Source organism: Chiloscyllium plagiosum, chromosome 21, assembly GCF_004010195.1.
Source record: "Chiloscyllium plagiosum isolate BGI_BamShark_2017 chromosome 21, ASM401019v2, whole genome shotgun sequence".
Classification (NCBI taxonomy): domain Eukaryota; kingdom Metazoa; phylum Chordata; class Chondrichthyes; order Orectolobiformes; family Hemiscylliidae; genus Chiloscyllium; species Chiloscyllium plagiosum.
In genome coordinates, this window is record NC_057730.1 from 9562541 (window position 1) to 9588203 (window position 25663).

Here is a 25663-nt window from a genome sequence, read left to right on the forward strand (position 1 = left end):
TGTCGGTGTGGGTGTGTTGGATTGTGTGTGCGTGTGTGGTGTGTGTTGGAGTGTGCGTGTGTGTAGATATGTGTGTGTCGGAGTGTGTCTGTGTGTGTAGTGTGTGTCAGTGTCGGAGTTTGTGTGTGTAGGTATCTGTGTGTTGGAGTGTGCCTGTGTGGGTGTGTGTGTGTGTGCGTGCATGTGCGTGTGTGGTGTGTGTCGGAGTGTGTCTCTGTGTGTGTGTGCGTGTATAGTCTGTGAGCTCTATAGTATGTTTTTTGAGGAGGTGATGAGGTGTGTGGATTAGAGTCATGCACTTTTAACTACTGAGTCACTGTGCCACCCCAAATGCCGACTCCATTCCATTCCCCCAGTTTCTCCATCTCTGTTCCAATGATGCTACTTTCTGTAACAGAAGGTCTGGTACACTTTGCTTCTTCCTCAACCGAGGATTCCACCATCACCCCCTCCCCAATATCAGACAGGGCCCTCAACCGTATCTGCCCCATTTGCCACACTTCTGCTCTCTACTCTTACCCTTTCTCCCAGACCTGATAGGAGTTCCCCTTGTCCTCATTTTTCACCCCATCAGCCTCCACGTTCACAGTATCATTCTCTGCTACCTGCAGCATGATGCCAGCATCAAACACATCTTCCCTTCCTCTCCCTGTCGGCATTTCAAAGGGACTCTTCCCTCCATGGCACCCAAGCGCATTCCTCATTGACCTCCAGCACCTCATCCCTTTCCCATGCCCTTGCAGGAGCTGTAATGCCTGTCCTTTTCACTACCTCTCACCTCACTGCCCGGGTGAAGCAATGATATATTTGTATTTCTTTCAATCTAGCCACCTGTATTCGTTGGTCACATGATTCTCCTCTGCATTGGGGACACTAAATGCCGATGGGATGACTTCTTGGCAGCGCAGCTCCATTCAGTCTGTAAACAGGATCCAATTGCTCACCATCTTGCCCTCATGCTCACATTTCTCTCCTTACGCTGTCTCAGTGTTCCAGGAAATCTAGATCCAGGTTTAGGGAACAGCAGCTCATCTTTTGATTGGGCACTTCACATTCTACTCAACAATGTATTCAACAACTTCACACCTTGAAATGTGTTGCCCATTTTGACTTTGTTTTGCCATGTGCTGGCCTGAATCCTGTTTTCTTCACATTTTCGCTCTGGCTGAGAATTGTTCATAATTTCAGCATTCACACTCGGTCTGGACCAATATTTTGTTTCTTTACTTCTGGCATTACCAGTGCCTTTGCCTTTTGTTTTATGACACCTTTGACATTCTGTCCCACCTTCCAACTTATCCCTCTGTTCTTCTCCTTTCTGCATTCCAACAGCATAAAACCCAGCACATTTCTACCTCCCTTCAATTCTGAAGCAACCATATTAGACTAAAGATGTTAACTCTGTTTCTTTCTGCACAGATGCTGCCAGACTGGCTGAGCATTTCTGGCACATTAATTTCATTTCATTTCCAGTATCTGCAGTATTTTGCTTTTATTTTTATTATAGAGGCCTCAGAATTTGAATTTCATTGCAAAAAAAGATAGCATTGATAGAAGTGACCATAAAGCTGGGAAATCATCAAGGAACCTTATGACCTTAGTTGTCCAGCCTGGCCTATGAGTGATAAGAGCAGAAATCGCTATAAAAGCTGAGCAGGTCTGGCAGCATCTGTGGAGGGAAATCAGAGTTAATGTTTCGAGTCGAGTGACCCTTCCTCTGAACCTTCCTCAGTTCCAAATAAGTGGTTGGTTTAGCTCAATTAGCTGGATGACTGATCTCTGATACAGTGTGATGCCAACAGTGTGGGCTCAATTCCAAAACTTCACAATCTCTCCCTTTGCCGGAGGGCCAGTGACCCTCATGTTAAACCACCACCAGTCATCTCTCCCTAATGACAGACTAGTCCTATGGTCTGTAAAAACGATGGCAACTTTACCTTTATATGTCGCTCCACTCTATTGTATTTGACTTTCAACCACTCTCTATAGTGATTGAGCAAGCCACTTGACTGTGGAAAATATTCCATAGACTGCAACAGATTGAGGAATGCCACTAACATCTTCTCAAGAGCAACTAGCGCTAAATGATCAATTCCAGCCTCACCAGTGGATAAATTAGAAAGCTACAAGACAAATTTTCCTTTGTTTCTTTAAATGATAGGTTTGCTCCACTCACAGTCAAACCTCATTTAATAGATTCACCAACAGCATGTACTGAGCACTCACTTATTAGAAAGTCATCATGACCTTGCAGATTGGCAGTGCTGTGATATCCCAGACCCACATCATATAGTGGAATAAGTATTAGGGCCACAGCACCATCTTGATCCTCCTGTTGGTTCTGTTTATACTGTTGTCTGGAACAAAGTCTTTAAAGAGCAGGGTAGGTTAGCTAGGCACTCAATAAACATTTCTTATCCTAGACAGTGCTTAGAATGTGGAACTCGCTCCCAGAAGAAACAGTTGAGGTGAATATTTGATGCATTTAAGGGGAAGTTAAATAAACACAAGAAAAGGAAAGAATATGAGGAAAGGGTGAGAAGGGGAGATTAAAATCAGGGCAAGATTTATGTGGCATCTAAACAGCTATATAGGCCAGATGGACTGAATGGCCTGCTGCTGTGCTGTAAATACATTGTAATATTATGTTAAAGCTTCTTCAGTTAGAAAATATTATTCAGATTCTTGCAGGTTCCTTCTGCACTCACAACCCACACCACATCAAATAGGCGCAGATCCTTAGAGATCTCAGTGTCAAGATTAGAGTGGTGCTGGAAAAGCCCAGCAGGAAAATCGACGTTTCGGGAAAAGCCCTTCATCAGGAATACTTCCAGCACCACTCCAATCTTGACTCTAATCTCCAGCATCTGCACTTCCTGATTCTGCCCTTGGAGACCTCAGTCAGATGTTCACAAACTTCTAATCTTGTCACATTCCCCTGACTGACTTCAAAAGCTCCTCTGACTTCGCCTCTGACCTTAATCAAAGATTGCAGTTTGAAAAATCTGTGTTTTTACGTTGTTTTGCCTGAAGCAGAGGTGCAGAGAAAATGGAGGATGTTGACCAGGTGGATCCCATTGAGGATGAATTCCCCCGGTGGGGTTGTTAACCTGGGCCAATCAAGGAGCCGTGGCTGACAGATATAAACAGCAGTGTCAGAAGGGCTCTGCTTGTCACTGGGGTGTTTCCTTTCTTCCTGCCGGTGGAACATGAATAAAGTTTTATGCACTCACTGTTCATTCACTGTGTCTTACACCTGCACAGAAAAGAAAAAAAAGGAGTGTCAAACAACTTGTTCATGCTGAGAGCTGGCTCTGAGGGAGCTGGATCAGTAGCACATGTAAATGAAGGGTGATTTGGCAATGGGATACTGGCCTCTGTGGAGGTATTCTTCCACTCATAGCTGGCTGCAAAGAACCTCTATATTGTTCAACACAAAACTATATACAGGAGTCTCAGGGATTCTCCTCACTCTAGGGGCTAGCTCTGAGCTAGCTGGTCACAGCCTATGTGAGGGTGACTGGACCTCCGCAGAGTTATTTCACTATCCTGTACTTTTATCCCTTGTGTGGCAAACTCTCTGTGGGCTTACACACTCTATACCCATAACCTCCTCCAACCCCACAACCCTCCAGGCTCTTTATGCTGCTCTGTCTCTAGACTCTTGTGCGTTCTCTACTTTCTCCGCTCCACCTGTTCATTCAACCTCTACACCCTCACAGCAATGTCTCTTCCTTCAAATCTAACTCTCTGATCAATCTCTTTAGTTACCCTGATTAATGAGTTGTTTTTTGGGTCCAGTGTTAAGTTTCAGCTGGTAATTTTCCAATGAACTGGCAACAAAGCAGGGGCGATAAAATACAAACATCCTCCATAAATTCTGCACTCAAATTTGTGAGGATGTTTTTGCTCCTCCATCGACTAAAATCATGTTGTGATTATTTTACGCTGCGGAGCTGGTTCCATTATTCCAATGCAACAGTTTCAAACTGTGGTCTCTAGGGGGTGATGCCAACTCAATATTTTTCAGAACACTGATTTTCAGTGCAATGTCCCACAGATACTTTGAGTACAACCACACCAGTGTAAAATCCTGTCATACTGACGCACAGAGCTGGAGCAAGTGATTTATTACGACAAATGACTTGTTAATACTCAGATCCTGGAATTTTCACCATATCTGGAACTTATTTTGAACAACTCTTAGTACATTTTCTTTTTGTTGTTCTTTCATGGGATGTGGGCATTGCTGGCGAGGTCAGAATTTGCGGCCATGGATGAAGTGTGAAGATTTTTTTTTCTACTCAGTTGTTAACTGCATCAAATCAAATGCCTTGCTCACCTCGTGTCAGCCTTTTCACCTCTGGGTCATAAGATCAAAGGTAAAGTTCCTAATTGACAAATTTGAGGAAATTTTCAAGGCTGATATTCCTGGCACAATACTGGGTTGGAGCTGGCAGAGGGTGCGGAAGTGGTGGTGTCAACTTTCAGATGGAACATTAAATCAACACCATTTTGCCCTAGGGCAGATTCAAGCAGATCTCTCATTTTTGCGCAGCAAAAAGTTTATTGTTGTCAAAAAACCACAAAAACTACCTGTGGTTCACAACGTTGGTCAAGAATGGTATCCAATCAAAGCTAAGGTATACAAAGTGGCAAGAATTAGTTTTAGGTCAGAGAATTAAGTTTCTTTTCGAAACCTGCAGTGGATGACTAAAATGCTAATAAGAAAAATATTATGAAAGGAAAATGGCAGGCAATATATAAATGGCAAAAGATTCTGAGGCATACAAAAAGGAAAGGAGTAGTTAAATTAAGTATGGGTCCTTGGAGGGTGAGACTGGGGTTTGATAATGGGGAACAGATAATTCAATCCAATGTTTTGCACTGTCACTATCAACATCTCAAGGATAATGAATAAGCAACATGCTAATGGGAGGAAATGTCTCTATCACAAGGGGCAAATTATTTGGATTAGAAGGGACACCTCTGTTCAAGATTGGAGGGAGACAGAATGTAGGAAACTATAAGCCTAACAACTGTCACTGGGAAATTACTAGAATCGATTATTAATGAAGAAATAGCAGGACATTCAGAAAAGCTTAATGCAATCAAACAGCTAACATAAATATATGAAAAGGAAATCATGTTTGACAAACCTGATAGAGATTGTTGAGGATACAAAAAGCAGAGTTGATGAAGGAGAACCAGTCAATGTGGTGTTTTTGGCATTCCAGAAGATTGTGATAAAGTGCCACATAAAAAGTTATCGAACAGATAGAAGCTCATGGTAATGGAGGTAACGTATTAGCATGGATTGAGGATTGGTTAACACACAGCAGTCAGAGGGAAACTGGATTGATGGGTATTATTCAGGTTAGGAAGATGTAACTAATGGAGTACCCCAAGGATCTCAATTATTTACTCTCCATATTAATGACTTGGATGAAGGGGCAGAATGTAATTTATCCACATTTGCTGATGATACAAAAACAGGTGGGAGGGCATATTGTGACGAGGACAAAAGGAACCTGCAAGGGGATGGATATCTAGGTTGAGTGACAGGGAAAAAAACCCGGCAATTGAAGGTTAAGGTAGGAAAGTGAGAATTCATGCACTGGGAAGAGTCAAAAGGCAGATTATTCTTTACCAGGAGAGACTTTCCAAAACAAAACCACAGGGGGTTTTGGGCTTTCTTATCTAAGCAAATCAGATTCAGTAAGCAATTAAGAAGGCAATAAGAATATTTTCATTTATTGCTAGGGGGTTGGAGTTAAAAATAGGGAACTCTTCTTACAACTGTACAGAGCGTTGGTGAGAATGCACCTGGAATACTGAGCACAGTTTCAGTTGCCATATTTAACGAAGGATATTCGAGCGTTGGAGACAGTTCAAAACAGATTCATTTGGCTGATTCCTGGAATGAAGGGTTGACTTTCCAAGAATGGCAAAATAGGCTCGGCCTTTATTCAGCAGAGTTTAGAACAATGAGGGGTGATCTTATTGAGGCTTACAAGATTCTGAGGGGACTCGACAGAGTAGAAGTTCACATGATGTTTCTGCTAATGGGGGATCTCAAACTAGGGCACATTATTTAACACTGAAATCTGATGGAATTCCTTCTCCCAGAGAGCAGTGAATGTCTGGAACTCTCTACTACAGAGTTTGGGAGGCTAGATCACTGGAAGTGTTTAAAGATGAGGTAGATTGATTTTTGAACTATCGAGGGGTTGACAGTTATGATGAACTGACACAAAAGAGGAGTTGAGAGCTGCAGCAGATCAGTTATTGTGTAGGATAGGCTTGAAGGGCTGAGTGGCCTACACCTGCTCCTATTTCTTATGTCCTTATGTTCAGAGAACAATAGCCTCAGTCATTGATTCTTAGTCATCTATCACATTACCATTTGTGGGATCTTGCTGCACAGAAGCTGGACTCTGCATTTTGCTCATCACCCCAGTGACTACATTTCAGAATTAGTTCAATGGCCATAAACATTTTGGGAAGTCCTAAGGATGTGAAAGTTGCTTATAATTGCAAAACCTTTTTATGTATAGCATGCAGCTACCATGATCAGTTCATCATCCTCAGTGCAATCAACAGCTCGAACTTGACTAAAAGTTAGAGACAATGGTCAAATTTTAATTAGGATTATTCCTGGTGCTAAAAACAGAAGCAGCTTAATTGGACATTACCCAGAATACTAAGGCTGGTTGCTGTGGAAACATCTCCTTGTATTCTGCTGTAGCATTAATTGTATTCAGGCATCTGTTTAATGAAGGTTCAATATGTTTCTCTGTTAGTGGACAAAATGTGTACAGTGGGATAATTCTTTCATTGTGTTGGAGAAGGTGAGGAATTCTGACAGGAGCCACTTTTGCTGAACTATGTCAACAGTTCCCATGCTCTCAGGGCACCGGACTAGCCTCAATTCCAAATTCATACATTTTCGCAGCCTGATTGTTGCATACCATTTGCTATTCTGCCAGATACATTATGAACAAAGACCTTCAGTATTCAATTCAAGGTCATTGTTTGAAAGCCAAAGGAGCATCGACTTGCAGCAACTCTCAATCTTTCTGCTTCTGAGGTGTTCGAAAAATTCCATTGACATCCTAAATTATTAATATTTCTTAAATACAACAGTTATCAAATCATGTATATTTATTATTATTGTACCAAACAACAATTCTCACACCAGTTTTCAAACCTTGGTTTCTACTCAGTGCAAGGGCATTTTAATCATTTTAATTTAAATAATAACACCAAAGCAACACTCATATTGCTGTGAGGTAGAGATGAATCTAAGAGAATATGAAGGCAGATTGGTGCCTTCCTAGCTGATAATTTTACCTTTTTCTGGTATGGCTGATGATTACATGACATTCTGTCTGATTAAAGTCATACTGATAACATTACGATCAAAATCAAGAACTTCCAAAGAGACACAAATTTCCCAAATGACTATCAGAAATAAATTGGCAGACAAGAGTTCACTATTAAGATTTTACTCTAACAAGCGAACTAAAGTTAACTTAGATCAAACATTCATTAGCAGAAAATCAATGCGCCAAATTAGAGAAAAGGCACTTTTTGCAATAATACACTAATGCAATTGGTCTTACAACTCCTTTCACTGTGCGCTGCACTTCTGCCAGATATGCAGCATCACTCAAAGCATCTCTCAGCTCTTCAGCTGGTTCACCTCTCCTTGTCATGCTAGGTTCAAAATGTTCATATCCTTTGAACATCTTTTCACCAGCCTGAGTTTTTTGGATCCAATATTGACTGGCAAGACCCATCTCTGTGACACCCTTCTTTAAATCTCCAAGAATGTTGTTTATTTTCTTTCCTCCATTTTGAATAGAAAACAAACTCTCACCAGCATTCTGCTTGGTTTTTAGTGGAACTATCTTTACCTCTTCTCCCCAGCAACACCTTCTTTGTCTCTCTGTTTCTCAAATAACAGCTGTCTTTTGCCTGTGAAGCACTGAGTGTTAAGACTAAGTTAACAATCACACAACATCAGGCTATAGTCCAACAGGTTTAATTGGAAGCACTAGTTCACTTTGAATTCAAATATATTTCCATTTGAGTTTCTTCCTAGTGGCAACAAGATCACATAAGCAAGTCTCTGAACAGGTCTTTATCATGACTCCAGTATCCCCCTTTTTAGAGTTTTCTGCTTCACCTTAAGTTAAAGGGGACATTTCAATCATTATCATCTTGTAAAGTTCAACATTCATAAGTCACAGTTGTATTAAACTTTTAATGTAATCCGGACATTTCAAAATGTTTCACAGAGCAAACCAACTTCAGATTACAGAATTCAAATCTGCAAACCATGTGAATGTTCCCTCCTAATAGTATCCACTTAACTTATGGGGAATAATGATATTCTTTCTGAACGTTCTTGAGTTAGTTTTGGTGTGTAACCATCTACTCAATTGAAATACTGTGATTCATAGTACATTTTGGATCAGTCATTCCCCCATGTTCGATTTAAAAGGGATTATTTTTAGCCAAAATACTTGCTTAATGGACACAATAAGCCTTGCCTGTTTAAAATCCTGGATTTTGCACACAATCTTGGTCCTAATTAATGATTACTATTCTTTGGACTTGCCAAAGATGCTAAAAAGCTGCAGTTCTGAGGGTCATCAGACTTGAAACAATAAATTACGTTTCTCTGCACAGATGTTGCTCGACCTGCTGAGCTTTTCCAGCAACTTCTGTTTTTGTTAAAAATCTGCAGGTTTAGTACTCAAACCCTGATTAGACTCTTCTTGTACCCAATCCACTGAGGGTGTGCAATAATCCTGTTCACCTCACATTGGGACAGTGCTCGATTACTCAGGCTCTCGAAGGGAGGGAACACAGCATCCTGGATCTGCCCCTGGAGTTCCTGATGCAGGAGGTCCCGAGTAGGAAAGATGTCTTCTAACTGCAGGAGGGGAAGAAATTGAGGAAGACAAAGGCTTAGATAGCTGGGGGCTTTACAGAGTGTGCAGTTCTGGGCATCGCACAGTAGGAAAGATGGGGAGGCTTTGGAGAGAGTGCAAAAGAGATTTACTAGGGTGTTGCCCGGTTTGGAATTGTTTAGCGAGAAGGAGAGATCAGATGAACCTGGATTGATTTTGTGACAGCGTCGGAGGCTGAGAATAGGTATAAAATTATGAGGGGCATGAATAGGGTGGAGTCTTTTTCCCAGGCTGGGAATGCCAAATACTCGGGGCATGGTTTTGAAGTGAGAAGGGGAAAGTTTAAAGAAGATGGGTGAGGCATTTATTTTACATAGAAGGTGGTAAGTGCCTAGCACACGCGAGGTAATAGAAGCAGATACAATAGCAACGCTTATGAGATATTTAGACAAACACATGGACAGACAAGGAATAGAGAGAGATACAGATCTTGTGCAGGCAGATGGGATTAGTTTACAATGACAACATGGTCAGCACAGACATGGTGGGCTGAAGGGCCTGTTGCTGAGCTGTACTGTTCTATTTCTGTGTTGGGGCCTTGCTTTGGGGGTTAACAGACAGTTCCTGATTCATGGTAACAAAATAAGGTCAAGTTCCTTTTTATTAAATGGAGCTTCAGGATCTTAGACAGTGTTTTAGGGATTGAATTCCATGACTATTTTCATGACTCTGTGAAAAACATTAATTCTTCACCTGTTAAGTTACCCCTTTCAGTATTTTGTTCATTTGAGTTGTCACTGCAGTTATTCCTGGTTTAATTAGATTAGATTCCCTTCAGTGTGGAAACAGGCCATTTGGCCCAACAAGTCCACACCAACCCTCCGAAGAGTAACCTACCCAGACCCATTTCCCTCTGACTAATATACTTAAAATTATGGGCAATTTAGCATGGCCAATTCACCTGACTTGCATATCTTTGCACTGTGGGAGGAAACCAGAGAACCCGGAGGAAAAACACGCAGACATGGGGAGAATGTGCAAACTCCACACAGACAGTCATCCGAAGCAGGAATTGAACCTGAGTCCCTGATGTTGTGAGGCAGCAATGCTAACCACTGGGACACCGTGCCATCCCCACACCCTTTATAACTCATCCCTAATTGTACTTGAGAAGGTGGGTAGGGTATATACCAATAGTTGGTAAGATGTGTCAGAAGGAATTATAGAGTAATGTTTGTGGCGATTGAGAATGTAATGAATTTAAATTCTTCCACCATTAGTTGCAACTGGGGTAGGCTCTTGGTTGTTCTGGAGGGAAGCTCAGGACAGGAGGTAGCATTCTCCTTCTTTTATATTATATTTTCTAACCATTAATAAAGTCAGGTGATAGTCTCATAAACTTTTAATGGAAAGGAGAATTGGCTGGGTATCATAACAGGAAAGTAATTATAGCCTAAGTTCAGAAGCTGAAAGTAACTCTTATTGTTTTCTCATTGTAAGAAGCTGACGTAAGGATTAATTTCAGTGTGACATGTTGACATACAGCTGTAGAGTCATAGAGTCATGCCAACATGACTTCAATTCAATCAGTCCATGCCGACCATAATCCCAAACTAAACTAGTCCCACCTGCCTGCGCTTGACCCATATCCCTCCAAACATTTCTTATTCACGTGCTTATCCAAACGTGCATGCCATACACAAGATTGTTGTGCAATGTCTTGTGGTCAGTACGTCGGTATGTCTTTAAGAGACATGGTATCATAACTGTATCAAAGCACGTGATCAGAGTGTATAAAGTTTCCAGACACCGTTTTATTTGGGTTCACTTGAAACATGCATTATTTTAATAGTTAAATAACACTATTAACTGTTATTTAATCGTTTAACTTTAGCCCAGACGTGGTGTGTCTGGGAGATGTAATATTTGCATATATGAGCAACTGTGATAAACACATATTGGATCTTTCAATACCACATTATCTGGATCTAGTTTCTGATGTTATGATAGACAGCAGAAGCATCATGTGAGGATATCCTGATGGAGAAAAAACCAGAGCAATTACTAACATAGATTTAAACTTCATGTGGAAAGTCTTTGACACAGGGACTGAGTAACTATTCTGGAAAGTAAAATTCTATAAGTATGATTAAATGAGAAAATTAAAGATTATCACAGAACAAAGAGGCAATTTAATATCCAGTCTCTGCATTTAAAAGCCACTATGAAAAAGAATAAATATTTAACTGCATGCATAATTAAAGGAACTCTAAAAGCAATGAGATGAATGATCTCTCTTACTGAAATATCCTCACTTTATTCTCAGGATGCAAACCTTACTGACGCTGCAACATTTATAGTCTTTCCCCAGCCACAACTGGATTGGGACTGGAGAGGTACCTATAACTGAGAGAGCAGCAGGAGCTTTCCAGTCGGGTGGTATGATTCAAACAGCTTGCTATGAGTCTGGAGTCGCAGGTAAGAATGGCACATCTCCTTCTCTGAAGGGTAGGACTGAATTAGTGACTTTTTATGACAATCTAATAGCTTTGTGAACATTATCAGTGAGATTAGAATTTATTCTAGATTTAGCAATTCATTGAACATTAATTTGCCTGGCTGCCATGTTGGATTCTATCCCAAATGCATTATTCTAGGTGTCAGGATTACTAGTCTGGTGATATTAGCAGTGTGCTACTGTTCTGCTGTAATTAGGTGTCAGCACTGAAGAGGCAGACACAATATTATGCATTTATTTTTAAAATATTCATTAAAATAAAAGGATAACTAGTACTTCCATACACGACTGACTGTCAGCTTGGATCTTCTCTGACATTGGGAGTTTTGGCGGTACATTCTCGTGCTATCTTCTGTAATTTAACTGTTCTCATGGCAATACTTGCACAGAGACAAATGTAATGGAGTCATCACTCCAAATGTATCCTGGGAGTATCACTGAATCTGTTATCAACTACATTGTTAACGTATTACTCTTAATTATCCTCAGCTTCTCCAAAATTCTCATGATGATGCTATATATGTTTTTGAATGAAATCATCTTCCACAAGACAATAATGACCATAATTTATAACAATACTCAAACATCAGGGTAAAAAGGAACAGATTAGACCGTAAGTGTTCAGAATAATTCATTTGGATTGTTTGCACATTCATGTTGCACACAAAACCGGTTTTCAGTAAAATTTCAAACCGAGGCCCTGACTTTTGCCATCTTGGAGAATGTCTCTATTACAGTGAAAGTGCTGGAAAAAGTTCTGGAATTCCAAAAACTGCCCGCAATCCTGGCATCTCTCATTTTCATGGGGGTGGGATTGCGAGGGTCCATAGTTCACACATGTGCAATTCCTGGAGACAGTTAGCCAGTTAAATGACCTGTTGTCTCCATTAAAATTGAAGTTTAGAATTCCTGGCATCTGCAGTTCTGAGATTAGACTATACAAGTGTTCACAATACCTAACTTCCTGCTAGCCAGGGTGTCTTTTTCGAGAGTTGAGGTGCCCTGTGGATATGGTACCAGGGCAACTTGAGGATGGGGGTCAGAGATCCTTGAGGGAGAGATGTCATGTTTTCTTTGGAAGTAGGGTCAGAGATCCTTCAAAGGGGGGTCAGGTGCCTTTTGGGATTGTGTAGAAGGTTGTGTATAAAAGATGCAGAAACAACTTGGAGTTGTTTCAACTATTCACCACTTGCGAAGATGGGTCAACCAGCCAAGATGAGTCAATAATTGTTAATCTGTCATAAGCTTCAATAAGTGTCAAAATGCTCTTAATTAAAAAGAATGTTCTTCTCGATATAATCTACAATATATGCTTTCAATAATGTAACTATGTGCAAGGGTTGTAGTGGATACTCAATGAGTTGGAATTGTAGTTGAAGGCAAAAGATTAATGGGTGGAGTCAGGCACTATTTGGGTATTGGGGTATGAGGAGCCATGTGGAATGAGGAGATAAATTAGGTTGCATTGATTGGCATGGGGGGTGTATGGGAACAATGAAGTGGGATGAGGAGTAAGGGCTGGGGGAACATTTATATTTCTACTTTGTTGAAGAGCTAAGGTGCTCCTTTGGATCTGTTCCTGGGTCACCTTTTGGAATTGTGAAACAATATGCTGATGCGTAAATAGTGCATAACTTCAAAGGAACTGATCGAGTTAGTAAAGAACTCTCCAAAAACTAAGTGACATTAAAGAAAACAGTGCAAAGTGTTTCATGGGATCTGTTCACAAAAACCTACCATTGTAAGATTTGTGTGGCATTACTATTTTCCCAAAGTATCATTTTACAATGAGGTACCTCTTAAGCCAACATTTTAATGGTCAGCTCTAACTGCTTATTAAATGGACATCAGAGATTAAGCACTGTGAAATGTTTTTTTTTCAATAATGGATTGATTGACAGAATTTCACTTTATTTACTCTCGTTTTCTCATCAATGAGACAGTGTGTTTTTCCGTTACTAACGTCATCAATAGATGCTGCCAGCATGCTTCCTGGGGTCTTCCCATGATGGATACTGGGTGAGTTGGCATGGAGATGGAGGAGCAAGGGATGACAGTTGGGGGCAGTATGGGTTGGTATGGGATGACATTGAGATCATAAAGAGCAATTGGGATGATTGGGGTAGCGGGTGGCATAGATGGTGTAAGGGGCTATGGGGGATGGTTAGGTGGGCATATGATGTCTTAAATGGGGCATGAGGAGCATGGGGTTGGATGAAGGAGAGGGAGCAGGAGGGATGTTTTATGTTTTAGTCTTTAGTTTCAAACTTTTACCACAGTTCTGGAGTCCAAGTATCTCAATGCAACTTCCAGTCCAGCCTGCCTCACCCCTGACCAAACATGCAGAAGTGCAGCCTGCCATTCTGATAGGATAAACCCTGGTTTCACAAAGCTGACCTATCTCCAAGACTCAAACTAGGAGCAAAAATCAGAAGTAACACCTGCCAGGACAGTATTCAGGGGAATAGCAGAGAAGCTCCCACCCGTATGTCCTGGCCAATGTTTATCCCTCAACTTCAAATTCACTCATTCGCACCTCAGTGTTTGAAGGATCATCCTGTGTGTCAATTGGGTGCTGTGGTCCCTTCATGATAACAAAAACAACCCTTCAAAAGTACTGCATTGGTGTAACGTGCATTGAGATGTCCAGAGGTTGTGCAAGGTGCTCTAGAAAGGCATAATATTTCTTTCATGATTTGGAGATGTCAGTGTTGGACTGGGGTGTACAAAGTTAAAAATCACACAATACCAGGTGATAGTCCAACAGGTTTAATTGGAAGCACTAGCTTTCGGAGCGCTGCTCCTTCATCAGGTGGTAGTGGAGCCAAAAGTTATTGCTTCCAAATAAATCTGTTGGATTATAAACTAGTGTTGTGTGATTTTTAACCTTATTTCTTTCATGTTATGTTATTTCTGAAAAACCCAAATCGGTAACTCAGCTGCATGCGATATTGACTCGGTGAAATCCCTGCAATCAGGACTGACATGTATAAGTAGGAGGCTAGGACCTGGAGGACAGCCACAACTTCTTTCAGTGGCGTTTGCAAGAGAGCAACTGGACCCTGGACTTTTACTGGCTATAATGTCATGCAAGGGTCTAGATTAGAGTGGTGCTGGAAAAGCACAGCAGGTCAGGTAGCATCTGAAGAGCAGGAAAATCGACGTTTCGGGTGAAAGCCCTTCATCAGGAATACAGGCAGAGTGCCTGCAGAATGGAGAGATCATTCATCTCTCCACTCTGCAGGCACCCTGCCTCTATTCCTGATGAAGGGCTTGTGCCCGAAACGCCGATTTTCCTGCTCTTCAGATGCTACCTGACCTGCTGTGCTTTTCCAGCACCACTCTAATCTAGACTCTGGTTTCCAGCATCTGCAGTCCTTGTTTTTACCTTTTACATAATGTCATGCCAACCCAATCGTTTCTAGCAGATGTCACCAGCACTTTTCTGTCCCCAACACATTTTGCTGATTGTTCCATCTCAAAAACTTACAGCTTCCAGCCACCATGCATCTCTATTCATTCATCATTCATATCTAAAAAGCATCTTACACTCCTGCACATCCTATTATTTTCCTTCTCGTGGGGATTTCACTTTCCATTAACTCTACTTTCAGTTAAAAATGTATTTTTAAAACATTGCGACAGCAAATTGTAACATTGGAATGCAAAGTGCGTGCAAAATTCTGACTGACTATCTGTTTGTACAGGAGGAGCAGGGACAGAAAGGTGCCACAATCAGCCATCATGCACAATTTGGAATCCTGTCAATATTGTAGCAGGTCGTGGATGGAATTGAGTGACAGCATCATCAGTTTGACACACTCGACTGTCTGAATCAACACTGTTACATCAGTCGGCTGTACAAGTTTGCCATCCTGTATGAAAGAAAAAGCAATTTGCCTCTGACTCAGGGAGAAAAGTACGGTTTGGTGATTAGAGGATGCCTGACAACATCTGCGTTGCAAATGGCAGAGAACTGTGACAGTAATCTCACTGGCAAAGAGGTGCGGCTCCTCAGAGTTTCGAGGGGTTACATGACAACCAGTCAGGATTGATGACACAACAAAAGACATCGTTAGCTCTGCATGCTCCGGCAACTCAGTGGGCAACACTCTGACTTCTGAGGCCAGTGATTTAGGGGAAAAAGAATTGGAAGGAAGTGCTGAGGGATCTGTGGTGCTTGTTTAAACATTGACAGTGAGCTCTTCTCCCTGATATCCTGACTAGTACTAATCCCTTTGATCAACAGATTATCTGGTCATTATCACAATGCTGTTTGTGAGACCTTACTGCGTGCAAATCGATTGCTGTGTTTCCTACAATAGAACCACATTTCAAAATGATTGGTTGTAAAGCACTTTCAAATGTACTGACATTGCAAAAGGTGCTACAGAAATACAAGCTCTCTTCTTTTGGTTTTGGGTGTACTGTGAAGGTTTGCTTCTTTGTAAATGTTGCCATGTTGATGTTTGAAGGGGACAGTGCAGGAATTCCGGTCTCGATAGGATTCAATCTTCACTCTGTTAAGTTTGCCAAATCCAGGCTCAATCAAACACCTGGTTGCTCATCCATTTGAAGAATTACACAACAGAAGTGGCTCAGTGTCCTGCTCCGTGTCAGTGCTCACGACCAAACAAAACAAAATCAATCTGAAGCTCTTTCAAAACCCATACCACAATAATATGAATGGCTTGCAATTATATATCACTTTTAATGCAATAAGATGTTCCAGGGCACTTTGCAGGATGACTCAGGCAATGATTGATACCTGTAGCCAGAAGAGATAATGGATGATTGGCTCAAAGATTGGTCAGAGTTCTGTTTGAAGGAACATCATAAAAGTGGAGAGGGTGGAGAGTGGTTCGGAAGGGAAACACATACAAAGAACAAAGAACAGTACAACACAGGAACAGGCCCTCCAGCCACCAAGACTGTGCCAACACATAACACCTTTCTAAAGTAAAAAGCTTTTGCCTCTACTCAGTCATTATCTCTTTATTCCCTGCCTATTCATATATCTGCCAAGCTACTTCTTCAATGTTGCTATTGTATCTGTCTCCACCACCTCCACTCCCATATGTCAAAAAACTTGCCTCTCGTGTCTCTTTTGAACTTACCCCTTTTACCTTATCTGTTTCTACCTTGGGAAAAAGACTTTGACTATCCATTCTATCCATGCCCTTCATAATTTTGTAAATTCCTAACAGGTGGCCCCTTGCCCTCCAATGTTCAAATGAAAGCAAAGCAAGTTTGTTCAAACTCTCCTCACAGCTAATACCCTTAAACCATGCAACAGTTTCTATATCCTTTGCATAGCCTCCACACCCTTCTGGTAGGGTAGTGACCAGAACTGTACACTTTTTCAAATGGAGCCTAACTAAATTTCTATACAGTTGCAACATGTCTTGCTCATTTTTATACTCTGTGTCCTGACCAATGAAGGCAAGCATGGCAAATGTCCTCTTGGCCACCTTGTCCACTGTATTGCTACTTTCAAAGAATGGTAGACCTGTGCACGTGGATCCATCTGTATGCTGATGCTACTACGGGTTCTGCCATTTACTGTCTACTTTCCCCTTACATTGGATCTTCCAAATCATTTGAAAGATTTGTTTGTCTGGAGTAACATCCATCTTCCATTCCTCCTTCCAAGTCTCCAGCCTCTCTATACCCTGCTGTATCATCTGGCAATCCTCCTCACTATCCACATCACTCCTCAATCTTTGTGCCATCTGCAAACTCACTAATCAGGCCACCTGCACTCTCTTCCAAATCATTTATATATATATATTACAGACAACAGGGGTCCCACCATCGATCCCTGTGGAACCTACAGGTCACAGATCTCCAGTCAAAAAAAAATACCCTTTCACCACTACTCTGTCTTCTATGATTAAGCCAATTCTGTGTCTATCTTACCAGCTCACTGCAGATCCCATGAGTCTTCATCTTTTGGATAAGCATGCCAATGAGAGATCTTGTCAAAGGCCTTGCTAAGGACAACATCTACCACCCTGCCCTCAGCAATCACCTTTGTCACTTGCTCAAAACTTTCAGTCCAGTTTGTGAGACATGAACTTCCTGCACAAAGCCATCACTAATAATCCATACTTTTCCAACTGTGAGTAAATTCTATCCCTAAGAATCTTCTCCAATATTTTCCCTACCACCGATGTAAGGCTCACCAGCCTTAATTTTGCAGGATTATCCTTGTTGCCTTTCTTAAACAAAAGAACAATGTTGGCTATTCTCCGGTCCTCTGGAGCTTGCCTGTGACTGAAGAGGATGCAAAGATTTCATAAATGACCTCAGTATTTTGAATATCTCATTTAATTTGGTAAAACTCCAAGTTTTTTGCCTGTCCGTTTAGAAATGGAGATCAACTGTACTCTGCATTCCTACAAATCTGCATGCTTCATCCTTTCAGAGATCTGAAATATCACCTCAGAAGCTTTGGTATCCATTTGAGAAGGTAGGTAGAGTGTCTGCTTGATTTCTGAAGGACAGCACCTCTGACAATACAGCACTCCATGATTTCCACACCAAACTGCCAACCCAGAGCATGTACTCACATCTCAAATATAAACCCTCCAGCTTTATGGCTCAATATTGAGCGTGCAATCTTTGAGTGGGGAGTGACAGTCAATGTTCACAGGTTTGGTTCTCCTATCTCTACATGAACAAACTTTCTCAACTAGATAGAGTGATCCTGATCAAAATCAGTTTCTCTTCAGCCCAAGTGCGATGCTGAACATTGTTTTTATTTTAATGCTGTTCCAAGTTGGTACTTTGGAGAACTGTTTTGTATAGTAGCAGTCTCATAGAAGACATTATCTCTCCAATCATCAGAAGTGATACGTATTATAAAATGAGAAATTGAGTCTATTATGAATCATTAAAAGACAGGCACAGCAGTTGGTGTAAAATCTGTATTGCTATCGCCCTGAGTCTCTAATCCCTGCTCCCTTAGTGATTTCAATCTGCAATCTGCTCTTGGATACTTACATGACCATTTGCCCTTAATTATAGCAAAATCTAACAGTAAATGCAGCCTGATGCGACACTATCATAACCATCTAAAATGGATGTATTATACACTGAACATACATACAGCTGCTAATGCATTTATTTAAATAGACTTATAAACACAAATCATTTGGTTAAATATAGAGAGCAATATTAAATAAATACAACAAGCAAACCTTCATCAATTAACTACCCTTCTTAAAAAATGCATCAGTCATAAAATACAAGTCATAAAATTGTCATTTAGATTTTTCAAGATAAAATTCTAATTACTGGCAAAGCAAATTAAGTAGTTGTGTTGCCTAGTACCAGTTTTCATGTCTGTGAAAAAATTGTTAGTGGTGCAATGTTTATAGATGCTGCATTATTTTGCATGTAGGTTTCCAGATAAGTAATACTAAACCATAATCAACAATGACTTTGGATAAAAATGCAAAGCAAGCTCAACTCGATCTACACAATCTGGTCAGCAGAAACTTTTGTGTGTACCTAATGGTATTTGTGCAATGCACAAGTTAGGAGAAAGTGAGGACTGCAGATGCTGGAGATCAGAGCTGAAAATGTGTTGCTGGAAAAGCGCAGCAGGTCAGGCAGCATCCAAGGAACAGGAGAATCGACGTTTCGGGCATGAGCCCTTCTTCAGGAATGAGGAAAATGTGCCAAGCAGGCTAAGATAAAAGGTAGGGAGGAGGGACTTGGGGGAGGGGCGTTGGGGTGTTGGACTTCCTAACCTGCAATCTTCTTCCTGACCTCTCCGCCCCCACCCCCACTCCGGCCTATCACCCTCACCTTAACCTCCTTCCACCTATCGCATTTCCAACGCCCCTCCCCCAAGTCCCTCCTCCTGCTTGGCACACTCTCCTCATTCCTGAAGAAGGGCTCATGCCCGAAACGTCGATTCTCCTGCTCCTTGGATGCTGACTGACCTGCTGCGCTTTTCCAGCAACACATTTTCAGCAATGCACAAGTTACCCAAAAAATTACCTTTATGTCGCTCCTTTGAAAATGCGGAATGCCCCAGAGCGTTTCATAGCAGCATTATCACAAAACGTTTGACAAACAGCTACGTAAGGCAGTTAAATCAAAAGCTATGCTAAAGGGGCATCATGAATGAAGAGGGAGTAAATTTCATGAGGTAAGGGCCCTAGCAGCTGAAAGCATGAACACCAAAAAGGTGGAGCGATCAAAATCAGCCCTGAACAGAATGAGACCAGTGCAAAGAACTAGGAAGACTGTTTGATGTTCCAGAGGTGGGAGGCGGTTGAAGCCATGTAAGAATGACACACATTTTTTAAAATGGGGCATTGTTGGATTTGCAAGACAGCACAGGGACGATGGGCGAATGGAACTTGGCGTTAGTTAGGGCCCAAATAGAAGAGTTTTCAATGTGCTCAAGTTTATTTAAGATGAAAGACGGGCCAGAAAGCACTGGAATAGTCTGGCTTTCAACCAGTGCTTCCTCCACATTCTTTTGGATAACGTAAATTTAACCTTTAAAGTTTACAATTAATCTGGAATCAATTGCTTTTTGTTCAAGAGTGTTTCAAACTGTTTGTAAGAGAAGGCGTCTCTTCAATTCACTCCAGTAAGGTCTGGCTATACCCTATTCCCACCCCCCCCCCCCCCCCACCCCGTTTCAGTCTCACTGACCTGTGAAAATAGTTTCTCTCTCTATTGACCCTATCTGCCACCCTTAATCACTGGGAAACCTCAATCTAATCACATGTATCCTTCCTTTGTGAGGTGATCAATTTGCATCCCAACCAAAGGAGCAAGTATAGGCCATGTGCATCTCGATTCTGGTCCAACATTCACTAAGCACATGGTTGATCCGATTGTGGCCTTCCCTCTGATTTCCCGCTTGGCTCCCATAATCCTGGACTCCTTCATAGACCAACAATTGGTCTTATTCAGTCTTGAATATATTCAATGAGCCAATGTTCTTGAGGATATTCAATGAACAAACAGCCCTCTGGTCCAAAAAAGTTCTCCTCACTGCTGTCTTATATGGGAGACTATATGACACCTCTTATGCTGAAACTGTGTTTGCCAATTGTAGATGCCTTCACAAGGGGAGACACTCTCCCAACATGATACTGGTCAAGCTCATTAATTACACAGCTTACAAAATTCTTGCCTCCTTACACATTGTCCAATTATCCACATTAAAATCCATTCTCCATCATTTCCCGCTCTTCTCAGCACCTTCTGTAAAAATTGGTCAGATCCACTCCAATCCTGTCCATGTCATCAGTAACGACACACTAAGTTTAATATTGGTGTCAACAATAAGATAGTATTTGCAATGCAGCGGGAATGTCCCGACTGCTGAGCCAGGATGCCCAGATTGAAGTCACACCTGTTCCAAAGGTGTGTAACACCATCTCTGAGGTGCTATATAAGGGCCTCTTGTGGTGCAGTGGTTGTAGTAAATATTACAATCAGAACTATCTCGGTCTTCAATTTTAGTTATTGAAAATACAATGAGCAAGGGTCAAGCCCGTAATGCTTTGTGTGCATGTATTGATTACTGATTAGTTACCACTGGGCAGATTTTTTTCTTTGGAAGCTAACTGTCATGGCATGTCCAAAATGCAGGAGGAACCCACACTCAATGTTAGGTCAGATTTTGGATGCCGTATTTAGAAGGAGCACCACCAAACCTCTACTCATCATCACCAGTCACTCCTGGAGATGACAGAGACCAGGCAAAAAATGGTACCTCCTGCAGATTCTTCAGGAGCGAAGGATGTTCTTTTCTCTCTGGTTGGCAAGAAGAGGCCATCTTGAGTGACAAAGCAGCTTGGGAAGAGGCGGTTGCAGAGGTCAATGCCTGTGGAAGCCCAAGATAATCCAGCTCCAGTCCTGTAAAGGGACGAACGGTTCACACTTGCTCTGCCAAGGTATGTGCCACCGTCCAGTCAATCCTTCTTGTGAGTGAGCTATTGCCAGGTTGCTACTGATGAGGATTGCAACACAGGAGGATGGAAGCCTCATATGCAGTCACATCCATTATTTCAGTTACCAGTGTAGCATTACTGACACTGCAGTGCCTTTCATACACCAACCAGAGATCACATGTGAAATTTAAAAGGAACTGTTACAATCAACAGCATCATCAGGTCACCAACCTTTCATCACAACCAGGAAAACCAGCACAGCTTATAGCTGGATACTAAAAGCCTGCATGGGACAAGAACACAGCCACAAAAGGTGCCCCTTTGAGTTCACATGAGCAAGCTTGTTGGGCTTCACTTGTAACACTGTAAACATTTAACCACAACACATGAGACTGCATACGACTGTGAGAGGCTCATCCTGAATGCCAAGCATTTGTGCACAGAAATAGCTTGGGTTGTGGGTCCTGATGAAGAGTTCTTCCCGAAACATTGACTCTCCTGCTCCTCAGCTGCTGCTTGACCTGCTGTGCTTTTTCCAGCTCCACATTTTATCGACTCTGGGTTACAAAGGAGCCAAATAACTAAAGAAATGGGTACTCACCCAGGAGGTCTATCCCCTGGGTACACACCTCACATATACCCAGTTGGGTTTGTGGACAGAAGTCTTTCCTGTTGCTTGCTTACAAAACCACAATGCCTGGTGTGTTACAAATATTTATAACGTGCGAATGAATGCACACCAGGCAAACCCAACCTACCTGAAAACCTCAGAGTCTAACAGCAAAAGGTTAAGCAGACACCAGGTAAATCAATGTGTTGCCTCCTTCTTAATCAGGTAGGTTAGCCTGAAAAATTCAGCCCATCCCTTCTGTCCTACACACCTTGGGTACACAGAAATCCAAAGAAACATGAGAGGTTGGAGTAAGTATCGGTCAGCAGCACATTCTACTAGGCCATAATAAAAAGGAAGGATACTGGAAATCTAAAATAAAAACAGAATATGCTGGAGAAAGTCAACAGGACAGGCAGCATCTGTGCAGAGCGAAACAGAGCTTTGAGTCCAATATAACTCACCTTCACAAGAAAACGTTATAACATTGGGTAATGTAATAAGAGACTCTTGAATTTATTACCTCAATATCAACAATTAATCTTCCATTTATCTTTGATTGTTACTAATTGGTTTTCGAGTGACAGTTTAGCAGGAGGAGACAAAAAAGACCACCTTGAAACTACTTCAAAAGCCTTGAAGGGAAATATAATAGGAAACATGGTGGAGGGAGCTAACCTTATTATGTCGATATGTCCATTCTTGGCAGCGAGGTGTAGAGGGCTGGTTCCATTGGGATCGGTGATGTCCCCAGGCTTTGCTTCAAGAAGAGCAGCACACATGTTACTGCTTAGGAGTAACTGTACCACCTGAATGAAACATCCGAGAGATTCAGTGAGCACTAACATTCGAATAACCAACATATCAATCAAAGAACTGACAACAATTTCTATTTATATAGAGCAGTAAAATGTCCTATGTGTTAACGTCTGGTCATTTTGTTTAGGGTTGTTGATGTCTTTGTTTAATGTCAGAGAATCAGGTGGTGGATGTTAACTGACTTTGAGTACGTATAAAACAGTAACAGCTTCCCACTAACTTGGGAGTCAGATGAGGGAGTTTGAATTGAGCTGGTCAATAAACTCTTCTCAAGTTGGGACAGGGATACAAACAGTTCACAGAGAAATATTAACATGTTAAGCAAGCGGGCAAAAAGCTGGCAAATGGGGCATAATGTGAGAAAATGTAAAGTTGTTCATTTTGGAAGGGACAACAAAAGAACAGAATATTATTTAAAAGGAGAAAAATAGCAGAAAGCTGCAACACAAAGGGATTTGGGGATATTTGTACATGAAACACAGAAAGCTAGCACACAGGTGCAGCAGGTGATCAGGAAGGCTAATGGAAGGTTGCCCCTTATTTCAAGGCAGTGGAGTATCCGTGTAGGCAAGTCTTACTGCAACATTGAAAGGTATTGGTGAGACCACATCTCGAGCACTGTTGGTACCTTTATTTAAGGAAAGATATCATTTCATTAGAAGCAGTTCAGAGAAGGTTCACTAGGATGATCCCCGGTATAGGGGGATTGTCTTGTAAACAAAGGCGAAACAGGTTGGGACTCTACTCACCGGAGTTTAGAAGAATGAGAGGTGATCTCATTGAAACATTGAGGATTCTTAAGGAGCTTGACAGGGTAAATGCTGAGAGAATGTTTCCTCTCCTGGGAGAGACTAGGACCAGAGGGCAGTCTCAGAATAAAGGGTGCCAATTTAGTTTAAATGAAGAGGAATTGCTTCTCTTAGAGAGTTGTAAGTTATTGGAACTCCTGGTCATAGAGAGCTGTGGGGGAAGAGTCCTTGTTTATATTTAATCAGATATTTGATCAGAAGGGGAATCAAGGGTTACAGGGAAAATGCAAGAAAATGGATATGAGGAAAGTCGGATCAGCCATGATCCTACTTAATGGCGGATCCGGCTCGAGGGGCCAAATGGCCTACTCCTGTTCCTACTTCTTATTGAGACTAACCGTCTTCTCACAAAGAAAAATGAATACGTCCTAGCTTCCAATTGGCTTGGATACTAATAACACCTAAGTTTCTTCTAAGGAACAATAAGCAAACCAAATTTCATATTGAGCAACATGAGGCATTTGAAAGCTTGATCAAAAGGTAGGCTTGAAAATGAGGAAGATGTTTAAGGAGGGAGATCCAGAATGTGGCTTTGACGGCTAAAGGTTGAGCAATTAAAATCGGAGAATGGAAAATGAGAGGTGAGAAAGGCCTGGCCTGCTAGGTGTATCTTGGATGGTAAGCCAGGAATGTTCTTTTGTAATTGTCATGGTAACAAGGTTTGGTGTGCAGACGGAGCTCATGTATATCGCTCAGATTACTGCATTATTAAGTAAGCTCATCCATAAAGCTATGAATTGCTGAGCTCTAAGACATTTCCTGTGGATTTCCTGCAGAAAAGCCCTGAATTGTTGGTTGGTCTGGAACATGATGGCCACGGTTTCTGAGTATACTGCAGGTACCATCACTTGGTGTGGTATCATAACTTGGTGTGGAACCTGTTGCCAGGCTGATAGGTTTCACAGCTCAGAGACAGTTCACAGCTAAGAGGTTACCGAAGTAGGAGCTGAAAAAAATGTGTTGCTGGAAAAGTGCAGCAGGTCAGGAATCTTCCTGAAGAAGGGCTTATGCCCGAAACGTCGATTCTTCTGCTCCTCGGATGCTGCCTGACCTGCTGCACTTTTCCAGCAACACATTTTTCAGCTCTGATCTCCAACATCTGCAGTCCTCACTTTCTCCCCGTTACCGAAGTAGGACACATGTATCAACACTAGTACCTCAGATCTGAGGTGTATAAAAAGAAAACAGAACACATGCTGTATGGCTTGCAGGAAATGGACACAACTGCGGATTTTCCTTAAATATAACCTGTGAGCAGGGCTGAATCAGTTGGAATGGAATTCAAAATCACCAAAATAACTGCACCAGGCTATTTTTAGGAGAGGGTCTGTTTGCTACCATCTTGTCCTCTCCCCAGAATGAACACTGGAATTCCTGATTTCTCAAAGGAAGGCACAACACTTAAAACAGAGAGCTCATTTTCAGACTTTACTGAAACTCTTAAAACCATGATGGACATTACTAGACTGCAATAGCTAATAATATCCTACAGTGGTGATAATTGACAACACTGAACTTACCCCAACTCTGCCAAATTCACAGGCCAGATCCAAAGGTGTCTTTCCAGCAATGTCCACTATACACGGGTTTGACTGATGTTGCAAAAGCATCTCGGACTAACACAAAAAAAGAAGAAAACATGAGATTTAGTTGGGTCCTTTCTCAATTTGTACCATCACAGCATTTCCTTGGATATTCTCTCCTGCTTTGCTCTTGTGACTGTGGTGAAAGCCCAATTTAGGCCAGGAAATAGGGTTGCAACTAAGTCTTTTGAGTAAAGTTTTGGTGGGGGGGAGGAAGAGGCCCCAAAGAAACTGATCCTCAAACTTAACAAACCAGATTGGGGAAACCACTTGATTAAAATACCAGGAGGATCTGCAACAGCTTTAGAAATAAAAAGAGAAAGTACTGGAGAAACTCAGCAGGTCTGGCAACACCTTTGGAGTGAGAAACAGAGTTAATACTTCACGTCTGGTATGACTCTTTGTCAGATATAAATATTTTCTTATAAATGGCAAAAGATTACAAAGCAGTCCTGTTAAGAAGGAGATAAGTGTTCA

General features: G+C 41.6%; 1 protein-coding gene across 11 annotated transcripts in view; it reads right to left on the bottom strand.

The window, feature by feature from the left end:
- Window positions 1-25663, bottom strand: part of caskin1 (CASK interacting protein 1) — a 651040-nt gene that overhangs the window by 161287 nt on the left and 464090 nt on the right. For all 11 annotated transcript variants that reach the window (XM_043711216.1, XM_043711218.1, XM_043711212.1 and 8 more), the window contains exons 5-6: window positions 25124-25219; window positions 22654-22784 (exon numbers count right to left, since the gene is read on the bottom strand). In XM_043711216.1, coding sequence (XP_043567151.1) covers window positions 22654-22784; window positions 25124-25219 — 227 coding nt within the window. The remainder of the gene's footprint in view (window positions 1-22653; window positions 22785-25123; window positions 25220-25663) is intronic.